General features: G+C 39.1%; 1 protein-coding gene across 10 annotated transcripts; it reads right to left on the minus strand.

Annotated features, from left to right (window-relative positions):
- Nucleotides 1-200: 200 nt before the first annotated feature.
- Nucleotides 201-12478, minus strand: ZNF624 (zinc finger protein 624). 10 transcript variants are annotated; one of them, XM_086358727.1, is made up of 7 exons: nucleotides 12399-12478; nucleotides 9231-9318; nucleotides 8666-8753; nucleotides 7213-7278; nucleotides 5271-5397; nucleotides 4464-4559; nucleotides 201-2623 (listed from the first exon to the last, which is right to left on the minus strand). In XM_086358727.1, the coding sequence occupies exons 5-7, from the start codon at nucleotides 5338-5340 to the stop codon at nucleotides 402-404; spliced, it is 2388 nt and encodes a 795-aa protein (XP_086214853.1). In that variant the 5' UTR covers nucleotides 5341-5397; nucleotides 7213-7278; nucleotides 8666-8753; nucleotides 9231-9318; nucleotides 12399-12478; the 3' UTR covers nucleotides 201-401. The 10 variants fall into 10 exon arrangements, 9 of the variants coding, with proteins under 9 accessions (XP_086214853.1, XP_086214854.1, XP_086214848.1 ...); XM_086358728.1 differs by lacking the exon at nucleotides 12399-12478 and adding an exon at nucleotides 11994-12351; XR_015147854.1 differs by lacking the exon at nucleotides 8666-8753 and having other exon boundaries at nucleotides 4464-4939.
- Between the last annotated feature and the right edge of the window lie 1302 nt (nucleotides 12479-13780).

Consider the following 13780-nt stretch of genomic DNA (forward strand, 5'->3'; position numbering starts at 1 on the left):
ATATAAAAAATACAAAGGCAAATACTAGGTTAAGAAAAACATTTGGAACACACATGAGAAAGGATTAATAACTCAAATACATTAAGAGCACCTCCAGATTTATAAGAAATATAGACAGGCCAATAGGAACATATATATAAATATATATATAAGCAATCATTGAAGACAACTTGTTAAATGAATAAAATATGAAATTTGGATGAAGGTTTTCACATGCCCTTTTTATTATAAATTTTCTCATAATTTCTAAGATTTAAGATGACCAACTACTTTTCTACATTCTTATAAAGCGTCTCTTTAGTGTGTATTTTCTGGTGATTGCTCCTGGATGTTTTCCCACATTCATAAAATATACAGTTTATAAGATTCTTGTTACTGTCTGAACAATGATTTGCTGTTCTCTATATTAACTGAATTTCTCTCTGATGTGTTCTTTGATGTACAGTAAGGCTGGAGCTACTCCTAAAGGCTTTTCCACATTCACTACATTTATAGGGTTTTTCTCCAGTGTGCATCCTCAGATGCACAATAAAGTCTGAGTTAGTTCTGAAGGCTTTTCCACATTCTTCACATCTATAGGGCCTCTCCCCGGTATGAATTCTCTGGTGCAGAGTTAGCTGTGATAGAGTAATACAACCTTTCCCACATTCCTTACACGTGTAAGGTTTTTCTCCAGTATGTGTCCTCCAATGAACTGTAAGGTATGAACCTCTCCTGAAGGCTTTTCCACAGACATCACATTTATAGGGTTTCTCTCCACTATGGATTTTCTGATGTTCTGTAACGTGTACCATCTGGCTAAATGCTTTGCCACAGTCATTACATTTAAATGGCTTCTCCCCGGTATGTGTCCTTTGATGGGTATTAAAGCCTGAGTTACTTGTGAAAACCTTCCCACATTCATTACATTTATAGGGTTTCTCTCCAGTATGCCTTCTCTGATGCACAGTAAGCTGTGATGTATTAGTGAAAGCTTTCTCACATTCATTACATTTATATGGTTTTTCTCCAGTGTGGGTCCTCTGATGTACAATAAGGTATGACTTAGTTCTGAAGGATTTTCCACAGTTGTAGCATGTGTAGGGTTTCACACCAGTGTGAATTTTCTGGTGTTCCTTGAGATTTACCATTTTGGTAAATGCCCTCTCACAGTCAGTACATTTATATGGTTTCTCTCCAGTATGAATCCTCTGATGTACAGTTAAGTGTGATTTTATTCTGAAAGATTCCCCACATTCATTACAGAGATAAGGTTTCTCCTCAGTATGAATTCGCTGGTGTATAATTAGAGATGAAGAACGCATGAAGGCCTTTCCACATTCATTACATTTATAAGGTTTCTCTCCTGTATGCATTCTGTGGTGTACACTAAGGCATGAATAATTAATAAATGCTTTCCCGCATTCATTACATTTATAGGGTTTTTCGCCAGTATGAATCCTCTGATGTTCTGTGAAATTTGCTATACGATTGAATGCCTTCCCACATTCACTACATTCATAGGGTTTTTCCCCAGTGTGAGTTCTGATATGCACAATAAGACTGGAATTACTTCTGTAGGCTTTGCCACATTCATTACACCTAAAGGGCTTCTCTCCAGTATGAATTCTCTGATGAACATTAAAGATTGTGGTATTCTTGAAAGATTTCCCACACTCATTGCATTTATATGGTTTCTCTTCAGTATGGGTCTTCTGATGTACACTAAGATATGACTTATTCCTAAAGGCTTTCCCACAATCATTACATTTGTAGGGTTTCTCTCCATTGTGAGTTTCCTGATGCCTTGCAAGTTTTGATTTATCACTAAAAGCTTTCCCGCATTCACTACATTTATAGGGCTTCTCTCCAGTTTGAATTCTCTGGTGTTGATTAAGGCGCGCACACTGGCTAAAAGATTTTCCACAGACATTGCATTGATAAGGTTTCTCCTTAGTATGAATTCTCTGATGCACCATAAGTGATGAAGAAGCAATGAAAGCCTTTCCACATTCACTACATTTATAGGGTTTTTCTCCAGTGTGAATTTTTTTATGTTGACTAAGATAAGAAGGCTGGCTGAACATTTTCCCACATTCATTACATTCATAAGGTTTTTCTTTAGTGTGAGTTCTCTGATGTTGATTGAGTAATGACCTGTAACGGAAGGCCTTTTCACATGTACTACATTTATAGGGTTTTTCTTTCTTACTGGGTTTTTTCTCTAAAGTGAGTTCTGAGGCAGGGCTTATGACTTTGCTGCCTTCTGTATCCTTGCAAATTTCCTTCCTCAGATGGGTATCTGTGATCAAATCTAAACCCTCTGTAAAATTTCCATCATGTGTTTGGTATTTGCCATGGGGCTCTTCTGTGATAACTTCTGGTTCTGGAAGAACAGTTCCAAACTCAAAGCCTTTCTGAATAGTGGGGATTTTCTTGTGTTTAACTGTTTTTTGGCCTACAGGACTCTGCTGACTATACTGCAGTCTCAGTATCCTGTCGCCCCATTTCCATAATCCTCCCATTATGGGGTCCCATAGACCATTCTCTGTGAGTTTCTCTACAATGGCATCCTGTGATAAATGTTTTTTAGAAAAATCCTCTGTTGGTATCGTATTCTTGGTTGTAGGTTTGGTCTCCAACTCTGGGAGGAAAAAAAGAAAACTCAAATGACTCCTATTTCCTAGGTTGAGGAGATTGTACTAACAGGATAACAAAAGGGAAGCTTGAATTGATAATGAACATATGTTTTTAACTGCTTGCAAATTGGCCTTATTTTCTAGGAAGAAGGGGGTAGGGTTAAGGGTGGCTGATTGAGCAAAGAACCATAGCAGTAATTCAAGGAGTTTTCTTCCTATTAAAAAAAATTTATTCCCGGTAACCCTTCTACAATCCAAGTTTCTCAAATATTTCTTCCTTTTCCCATTCCTTTTAGAGTCAAATTCTTTAGAGAGCTTCTTCAAAAGCTGTAACTACTTCCTTGATTCCCATCTACTCCACAAACCAGACATTCACCCCCAACAACACTTCCCACTTGTTCTCATTATTTGTTCACTAGCTTTTCTGAGAGGGCTTTCTCTGACATTTCCTTGTCAGAATAGCTTCTTCAAGTCTTCGTATGTATCTTTTTTTTTTTTTTTGCTCTCAATTTAGATTTTAAAAATTGTATTTAACTATTTAAGTACAGTTTATTTATTATACAATGTTGTATTAATTACTGTTGTGCAGCAAAGTGATTCAGTTATACATTAATATGTTATTTTTTAAAAAATATTCTTTTCTGTATATTTTTACATAACATTTATGGAAGACACTGATTTTTCAGAAAGTAGGCTGAACTAGTCAAAATTAATATAGTTGTGAATATTACAAATAACGACAATTACTTTTACCAAGAGTAGTTCTGCAACCTTTTTATGGGTCTTAAGAAAATTTCTGACAGTTTCAAAATTTTCTTAAACAATTATACTGGGTGGTTGTGGTCTTATAATTTATTTGTATAAGCAAACTTAATATTTTACTTTTTAAAACACTTTCAAACTTCTTGAAATTTTTATTTTGAAAATTTTTATTTCCAAGTAATCACATCTAAATTAAAAAAAAATGGAATCAAAATCTGTGGTTAGTAAAATGGTTTTATGAAAAAAGAAATGGTTTGAGGATTTTAAAACTCAAGTAGAAGTTTCAATGAATTCACAGGATGAGACACAGGTCTGAACTCAGGGTCACCAAAAAAGACCACTCTAGAACCCAAGGACTAAAACCTAGATGATTTAAATATCTAAATGAATTAAGGTGACAGGATTTTTTTTAGGGAAAAAGAAAAATGGAGAGAATATGACACCAGCATATCTGAATAAAAGAGAGTACTGAACAGTGTTCTTTAAGTAGAAGAAAAATAATCTTAGTTAAAAAGGTAAATATTGGTTAAATAGATAAATACTGTATTTTGATTCTCAAATGATTTATTCATATTCTCAATAAGTTAAGATCTTGGAAGAGTGGAGGGGGGTTCAGCAGGCTTGTAAGTGAAGAAAGTTAAATAATCAGTCAACAGGTTTAGCTTAAAAGAAATCAGTGATGATCCTTAAGAAAGCACTTTCAGGAAAATGAAAGAAGAGATATCAGATACACAGCAGTTAAACAAATGAGAAAAATATAAAGTTAACTGGAGAGGAGAGAATTGAAAGAATGAAGAAGAAATGAAAGAACAATTATGAAAATCATGCTCCCAAGAAAATAAAATAGGATGGGATGGGGACTACAAGTACAGGGCAGAGATGAGGGAGAAGGAAAAGGAGAGAAAAAGGGAGAGAGGAAGAAAAGGCAGGAGGGAGGCGTAAGGAGAGAGGATGAGATGGGGAGAATCTTTTCCTCTGAGACAGCTTTGAACAAAGATACCCCCAGATATTTCAAATATTCTGCTCCATCCAAGATCTACTGACTTTAAATAAATCTCATCCTCCAGTTTCTTATTAACTCACCCGAAAAGGGGGTTCTTGAAATTTCTCTCACTACCACCCATGGTCCTTTTCCATTCTCCAAATGAGATATCATGTCTGGTTTGGAAATTGCAAGCCCTGCTCAGAGAAAAATCAATAGGATTTGATTGTGCCTATGAGCAAGAACCAGGGTCAACTGCTCTTTATCTCCTGTGTGGAGTTGCTATGAGAAGTTCTAGAGGTGCATTCTCCAAGGCAGCTGCCAAGAGCCACCTATGGCTACTTAACTCTGAATTTAAATTAGTTAAAATTATATACAATTTAAAATTCAGTTTTTCATTTTACTAGCCAGATTTCAAGTTCTCAGTAGCCACAGTGTCTACTGCTTGTCATACTGGACAGCACAGATGCAGCAAATTCCCATCACAGGAGAATATCCTACTGCACAGCAGTGTTGTAGAGAATTACAAAGGTACCTCAAAGAAGCTCTGGACTGTAATCCTAGGTTTGGAAATAATCTGTTTAGAAAGAAAATAAACAGATTTGTTCATTCTTTCTAGAGGCACTGATAACTTTTACTCTTGAAATGACTGGAAAAACTTTAGTCCTCAATCAGAGGGACTGTCAACACTCTCTAAGATTACAATGAAGTACATATTTCTTACTCTACAATTGGCAGACCATTGAGTTAAGAGCAAGAGACAATATAACTCCTAACAATATGCACCTAAGACTGAGATTTTAATGCTTAAATTCTAACCCAAAATTCAGTTAAGTATTTTAGAGAATCTATTATCTTCAGTAAATCTGGTCCAGTGGCAGGTACATACGCACAGAGCTTATCCTTACCCAAGGAGACAAGATTCCTATAATTCTCTAGCATCACGTCCTTATGCAGGTCCCTCTGTGTAGGGTCCATCAACCTCCATTCTTCCAATGTGAAGTCTACAGCCACATCTTTAAATGTCACTGATTCCTGAAATAAATACAGAGATCCCTCAGGGGACTATACAGTTAGACCTATTAGGTAGATTAATACATACAAAACTGGGGAAGAAAACTAGCAGTTTCCACCCAAATATTTCCTTCCTTAAAATTCTGCCTTATGCATATTATCAACTTTTTTCAGTTCTATTCTATAAAATATGGCTTAATAAAATACATAGTTTATCATTCAGATTGTAGTTATAGAATATTATAAGCTGTCTGAGAAAGAAAAATAAGAAATCATGGGAACTTGAGGAGCTTTTTTGGTCAGGTTATAAAATATACGTATATGCATCTTGTAAAAAAAAAATCAAAGAATGAGCTATAAAATTGTTTTAATGGTTACCTATTAGAGGGAGGAGGAAATAGAGTGAAGAGAACTGGAACAGAAGCTAGATTTCCTTGAATATTTCCTGCCTTATAGATTTGACTTTTGATCCATACAAATACTTTATATTATTATAAAAGAAAAACTAAATTTAAAAAAGCAATTCCTAAAAATTAAAAGTAAGATGAAATCAACTGGTAGCATACACATTCATCAGAGAGGAACTATTTTGAGCATCTTTAAAAGACAGTAACTTTTCTGTATATCTCTTGAGAGATATATTCTGAGGAGAAAAAGAATTGTAAAAAACAGCACATTTTCAGCAAATAATCCTATTGCTGGTGGCAGTGATGGAAATGCTAAGCTATTTTGTAACTGTGTGTGTGTGTTAGTTGCTCAGTCATGTCTGATTCTTTTGCCACCCCATGGACTGTAGCCCGCCAGGCTCCTCTGTCCATGGAATTCCCCAGCAAGAATACTGGTCCAGGGCTGCCATTTCCTACTCCAGGGGAATCTTCCCTACCCAGGGATCAAACCCAGGTCTTCTGCACTGCAGGCAGATTCTTTACCATCTGAGCCACAGCATTTACCCACATTGTGTGTGCAGTGTTGGATAAAGCAAATTAGAATACTAGTATCATTCAGAGCTAATAAATCTGACGTGGGAGAAAGAACATATAGATTCAATATCAATGAGATTATGTATAAACTCCAGAAATTCAAAACTGAATTGGAAATATTGGTATAAACTCATTAAGTAGTTTAAGGAAAATATCCCATTATACTTCCTAGCTTTGTCCACTGAAAAGGTCTAGAAACGATAACCAAAAAGGTACTTTTATGCAGTTTAGACTGTGACCTCTACAGATTCCACTAAAGGAAACAAGGACCTGGAACTTTCTGTCACAATTAAAAGCGAGGAAACTCTCAAAGACTATCAGGACAATATGTAAGACATTGGAGACAACTTAAAGAGGCTCCCACTAGCCAAACATGGGAAGACTTGAGCATCAATAAGAACAATAACTGTAATGGACTTAAAAAATATCTAATCTATTTAAAATTATTATTTCATTAAAAAACTAAAAGGATACTCATTGATCAACTTTGGAGGATTCCTGGAGACTAGTAAATAAAAAGAATCAACCCTTGCCCTTCTTTTCCTATGCAAACATCCAGTTTGCACAGTAATAAGATGGAATCAGATAATTGAGCCTCTGTAGGCAAGAAGTGAAGTATGTGACACAGGCTACTTTTTCATCAGGAATTATAACAAGACCACCTGTCAAATTAGGGCTGCCACCACTAAGAGAAACGAAATCTGTCAAATTGCTGCTACTAGCCCTGGGGTTACTATACTGATCAAGCAAGATGGTATGCATGGTGACCCTGCAATGGTATTGGAACATTAAGAATTAGGGCAGTAAAAGAGGAGCTGTCACTTCATTCCCCTTAAGATACAACGCAAAGTATTACCTTTACCAATTCTGGCTCTTCTGCCTGAAGGTGAAGATCTTCCTCTGGCTGGAAAACTTGAGGACTCTGAGGGGACACAGAATAAGATCACTCCATGACTGGCTGGCTACCTGTTACAGACAGCACACCTCAACAAGCACCACCAGTCCACCGCAGATGTGGTGTATATACACCTCTTCTACTGTTTTATTTAGGGATGAAATTAAGGTCCATAGCAACATCCAATCATAACTTTCTTCCATTTTGTTTGAGACAATGACACACAGAAGACTGAAAAAGATATAACTGTATAGATTTTAAAGGCTCTAACAAATAATCTATCAAAACAAAAATAAACATATAAGGGGTATTAGATGCCACATAGTTCTTTTTCCTATGAGGATGAAGTCTGTTTCTCAAAAATTATCTATCTTACTCAAGAATAATATTCAAACGCTACTAACACCTGTTTTCTACAGTTGGAAAATCATTACCATGCCTGGGGGTTGGAGGGCATGTCTCCATACTTATTCAGGAAATATTTCAGGGACCTCTCACAACACTGTTTTCTTCCAAACCTTAAGATACTGTATACCTATAAGGACCTGATTTTATAAATTAAATTAAATTTTACTATACCTTCTAGTAGTACTTACTGATTTTGGATCTTGTGCCATTTTAAAAAATTAAGGGTAACAGAACTATTTTTAAATTTCATTGAGAAAAATGTCATCTTAGTTCTTCCAAGTTCTTATGTTAAAAATACAAATATTCAGCTTCTAGAAAATCAATGATGATGTGAGCTCAACTTCTGATAATTAGAGATGGGTTTGATCAGGCCTATACTAGACAAATACTTTATATCTACTAATAAAGTGAAACACTTTGATTTTCATTTTATCTTTCCAAGGATTTGTCTTCCAAGGACTATTTACATGTTATATATTTTTGCTATCAAGAATAAAAGATCACCACTACAGGTTATTATGAATCATTACTATAACAAATTATATTGGGACTACTTTTCTTCTGTCTCTATTTAAAAAGTCACTTCTAAAACATGGCTTTAATCACATTACTACCCACCTCAAACACACCCAAACACTCACACATGCATGTATACACTTAAATGTCTTCAGAGAAACAAGATCTAAGAAACATGAAAATATCTAAATTTCAATCCTATCTTTCTCAAATATCTATCTTGAATCACTAGCTCACTCACTGTTCTCTGCCTCAGAGCCTTGCCTTCTCATCTGAAGTACCCTCACAATTAATTTATGACAATTTAAATCTCACTTGTAATTGGGTCACAGCTTAAATCTAACCATCTTCCTGGGCTTTCCATGACTGATTTAGCCCATACTAATATCCCATTTCTTTTCTTACATATCACTCATCAACTTTATCATACTGCTCAACAACTGTCATTCACCTAAATAAATTATGTAACTGTTTCTTTTGTAAGCCTTACCTCAGTGAGACTGTAAGCTCCCTACAGCCAAGCACTGTGTCTTAAACATCTTCTTTCTCTCCATGTCATCTATTAAGCTTGATCACTTCTTAATGGGTAGAAAAGAGGAGAACACTAAGAGTGGGCACAAGGGGAACAGTCCCTATGAATTAAGGTGTGTGTATGTACGCATATGTGTACATATATTCTTTTTTCAGTTTCCTAAACAAAATTTTCCGATTGGAAAATACTCCATTCTACTATCGGATAAATAACTGAAATTTCCTGGGAACAACACAAAGTTAACATCATAAGTAAATTTCCCAGACTTCCTATCATATCTCAAGATAGTGCATATACTGTTTGCGAGATCTGGTGTCTTGATATTTGTTTCAATATGCATAGTGAATCTCCCTATAGATTACAAGCTTTACTATGATGAACCCAATTTTCATGGATCAAACAATTTGATTCAGTTACCAACAGGGGTATGGGTGAGGTAGAGAAGTCACACAACTTTGAGAAAAGTAGGCATGCTCTCAAACCAGGACAATAGGTCAGATCAGAGGAGGTTTCCCCAACTTACCAGAGGTCCAACTGAAAAAACTACAGCAGCCATAATCTCTTCCTCTGGGTTCCCCTCTCTGGAAAAAGGGAGTCCTGCAAAGACAAATCTAAGAAAGAGAAATAAGCCATGAAAACCAATCTTGCCTTGGAAATCTCAGATGTACTAAGGGGAAATCTTGACATTACAAGTATGACCTCTCTAAAAATTACAAGTTAATCCCCAAGATCAGTGAGGGAATACTACTCTTACTAGTGTAGCTCTTAATACTACTAAATGCAGTCACTGCTAGCAGATCAAACATGGTACAAGCAGCTTTTAAACTACTTTCTCAATGACCTTCACATCACCCAATGGAAACTACATTCCCATTTCACATATGAGAAAATCGAGGCTTAGAAAAATTAAACCATTTTACACAATGCCATGTAGGATTCCAAATCAATCTACTTATAATGCCCACACTTTTTCCATTACATCAACTTGCTGTGTGTTGTGAAATAAAACAATTCAATCTTTCCTTGCCACAATCACCTCCTTACCTAACAATGAAATAATCTAATAATCTCTTTTTTCCTGTCTTTCCTATGAAGAGTCAATTTGCTAACAGTTTCACAGACCTCAGCTTCATGTAAAAAGAACACCACAACTCCAAAGATATTAGAAACCTTGACATGCTTCTCTCAATCTCCCATTTAAATAGATCTTTTATCTATCCTTTCTATATCAGGCAAAACCAAACAATAAGGAGCAGGATAGTAATAACGATATAAGACAAAGTGGAATCCAGTGCACAAAGCACTGAGCAGTAGTCCTCTTATAGTGAAAATGTTATATGCCTAATAAAGGCTTTACACTGTGGAGAAGCAAAGTGGCAGAGATCTTGTTCAGATACCCGAGGCACTGATTCTGCTTTTTGTCTTTGGTTAAAGATATGGCCTTGTTGATGTTGAGTTTGGTTTGAAAACAAGAGCTTGAGGTTTGAAAACATTTTCTTAACAAATGCATAGTTGCGGAATGATGCTGCAAGGCATATAAAAGGGCAGGAGCACAGAGAGAATTGAGTTTTCCATACCTTGTGAAATTCTACTTTTGAATAAGAGCTTCCTGGGCAGTTTGACATTCTCACCACCAGCAGGGCTTTGGAGGCCCAAAGGGATCTATGCTGAATTATGCTGAATATGTCCCTCCTTTACATGTATAATATACTTTCACTAAGAATCCACATCCGAGACTTCCCTGGTGGCTCAGTGGTAAAGAATCCACCTGGCAATGCACGAAACACAGGTTTGATTCCTGATCCAGGAGGATGCCACATATCACGGAGAAACTAAGCCCGTGCACCACAACTACTGAGCCCATGTTCTAGAGCCTGGGAGCCACAACTACTGAAGCCCGAGAGCCCTAGATCCTATGCTCTGCCACGAGAAGCCACCATAATCAGATGCCTGCGCCCCACAACCAGAGAGTAGCCCCTGCTCGCCACACTAGAGAAAAACTTGCACAGCAAGGAAGATCCAGCAGAGCCAAAAATAAATAATAAACCAACTTTGAAAAAAGTGTGTTGTGCGTCTATACACTAATAATGAACTACCACAGAGAAATTTAAGAATCAATCTCATTTACAATTGCCTAAAAAAGAAATACTTAGGAATTTAACCAAGAAAGTGACAGACCTGCATACACTGAAAACTTGAAGACATTAAGTGGAAAGATGTTCCCTGCTCAAAGCCTGGAAGAATTATCGTTGTTAAAAATGTCCATACTACTTAAAGTAATCTATAGATTAGATTCAAAATCCATCAAAATTCCCAAGGCATTTTTCACAGAATTGAGCAAATAATACTAAATTTGTACAGAACCACAAAAGAGCCCAAATTGCCAAAGCAAGTTTGAGAAATAACAAGGCTGGAGGTATCATGCTTCCTGATTTCAAACTATGTCACTAAGCTATAGTAATGAAAACAGTATGATATTGTGAAAGATGCAGATTAATGGAAAAGATTAGAGTACAGAAATAAACCCACACACAAACGGGCAATTTATAACAAAGGAACCAAGAATATACAACAGGGAAAGAACAGTCTCTTCAAAAAATAGTGTTGGGAAAACTGGACAGTGACCTGCAAAAGCATGAAACTGGACTACTAACTTACCCCACATTAAAAAAGATTAAGTCTAAGTGAATTAGGTACCATAGGATCTCATTTAAATGTGGAATCTAAAAAAACAAACACCCTAGACTGCCAGATACAGAGAACAGATTGATGGTTTGGGAGGCGGGGTGGGGGTGGTAGCTGCGAAGTTGGTGAAGGTGGTGAAAAGGTACAAACTTCCAGGTACAAAATAAGTAAGTCCAAGGGACTTCCCTGGCAATCCAGTGATTAAGACACAGCACTTCCACTGCAGGGGTACGGGTTCCAATCCTGGTTGGGGAACTAAGTTCCTACAAGCTGCATGAAACGGCCAAGAAAATTAAATAAATAAAATAAAATAAGCAACCAGGGCTGCAACGCACAGCACCATGACTAGAGTTAATAATACTGCATTCTGGGAATTCCCTGGGATCCAGTGGTTAGAACTCCCGGCTTTCACTGCCTTGGCCCAGGTCAAGCTCTGGTCGGGGAACTAAGGTCTTCCAAGTTTGAGTAAGCTCCGGGAGTTGGTGATGGACAGGGAGGCCTGGCGTGCTGCAGTCCACGGGGTCGCAAAGAGTCGGACACGACTGAGCGACTGAACTGAACTGAAGCTGCCCCAGCAACAAAAACAAACAGACAAAAAAACCTGTGCTGCGTATCTGGAAGTTGCGCCGGCAGGAAAAGCTGCCTCCGCTTCCCAAAGGCAGGAGGGGGACACCTGTCAGGTTCCCGCTATCGAACCCCAGTACTTCCACGCTGCCAAACCCGTCTGCTCCCCTCAAAGCCCTTCTCGGCCCACTCTTCCTCAGTCCAGGCGCAGCCGCGGGAAGAGGGGAGGGTCCAGTCACGCCCCCGCCCAGCCCGGCTCCCTCTCCCAGAGCCTCCAGGTCGCTGACTTCTGAGGTAGCCCGACCCCGGCCGCCTCTGAGGTGGGCGGGTCAGCTCCAGGCCCGAGGCCCCACCGGAAGCGGCCCCGCCCCCGACGCCTCCGGGAGCCGAGCGCCGAGGGAGGGGTGAGGGGGACCCGGCCAGGCGCCAGGGCAACTAATACCTGGCGGCCGCCCGAGGACAAGACGCTCTCAGAGCAGGGCGTGAGCGCTTCCAGCAATGGCGCCGGCGGCGGGAGCGGCCGCGGACGGCAGTGCGCCTGCGCAGCCGGCGGGGACCACGGCGCCCAGAATCCTCCGCGCCGCCGCCCTGCTTTGGCAAGTCCTTTCTGCTTTGGTGTGGGAGTTGGCATCGTAGACTGTTTGTGGACCTAAGAAGTTTGGTCACATTGAGAGATCACGACTGTGTGTCGAGCACTAAAACTAGTGATACAAAGAATGACACAGCCCTTGCCTCTGAGCACTTCCATTTGACTAAAGAAATAAAGCCACTGAGAGAACAGTGTGCGAGTCGCTGTCATGTCAGACTCTTGCGACCCCATGGACTGTAGCCTACTAGGCTCCTTTGTCCATGGGATTCTCTAGGCAAGAATACTGGAGTGGGTTGCCGTGTCCTCCACCAGAGGATCTTCCCAACTCAGGGATGGAACCTAGGTTTCCTCCATGGCAGGCAGACTCTACCATCTGAGCCACAAGGGAATCCTCAAACGTGAACGTGAAGTCGCTCAGTCGTGTCCGACTCTTGGCGACCCCATAGACTGTAGCCTACCAGACTCCTCTGTCCATGGGATTTTCCAGGCAATAGTACTGGAGTGGGGTGCCATTTCCTTCTCCAAGGGATCTTCCCAACCCAGGGATTGAACCCGGGTCTCCCGCATCGTAGACAGACGCTTTACCGTCTGAGCCACCAGGGAAGTCCAAACGCACACGTGCGCGGGGGTTGGGGGTTAGGGGTGGGGGACTTGGGGATTGCGTGTCCACCTGTATCTGTCTCATTCAGTTTCTTGGCCGAAAAATCATAATGGCTTCATTTTAATTTCTGGATCTTTAAATTTTTCCTTGGCTCATCCTAATAATAAATGTTGATATTGTTAAAGCACGTTTTCTTTCCTTTGCCTCAGTTCCACGGTTTTGATGCCCAAAGGCCATAATTCCACATTGGGTCACACAGAATCCTCAAGGTTTCTAGAGCAGCTTCCCTCAATGATGAGACTGTTAACTCTAATACCACCCCCCGTCCCCCGCCCCTTTTTTCCCCAGCAGTTTCTGGCGTCTTAGCTCCCCGCCCAGGGCTTGAACCCTGGGCCCACGGTACTTAATCTTGGAGTCCTCCTGATGACTGTTTTTCATGAAATGGAAATAAGATTGCAAAGTCTTATTATAATTTGTATTATTTGCCTTAATTACAAAATGTATTCAAGTGCCTTATTTGAAGTATAACATACAGCAAAAAGGACAGAAATCATAACTCTACTGCTTAGTGATTTATTACCAAGTGATGAAATTAAAAGACGCTTACTCCTTGGAAGGAAAGTTATGACCAACC

This window comes from Bos grunniens, chromosome 19 (assembly GCF_055505025.1).
Source record: "Bos grunniens cultivar Pamir isolate PY7600 chromosome 19, Bosgru_T2T1.0, whole genome shotgun sequence".
Lineage (NCBI taxonomy): Eukaryota > Metazoa > Chordata > Mammalia > Artiodactyla > Bovidae > Bos > Bos grunniens.

Bases quoted from the DNA above. Each gene is read 5' to 3' on its own strand.
- ZNF624 (XM_086358722.1), bottom strand. From the start codon at position 9,263: ATGGCTGCTGTAGTTTTTTCAGTTGGACCTCTG. The intron at 5,398-7,212 runs GTAATACTTTGC...TATTTATTTCAG, and splicing joins AAGAGCCAGAATTGGTAAAG to GAATCAGTGACATTTAAAGA. The intron at 4,560-5,270 runs GTAAGGATAAGC...TTCTCTGAGCAG, and splicing joins TAGGAATCTTGTCTCCTTGG to GGCTTGCAATTTCCAAACCA.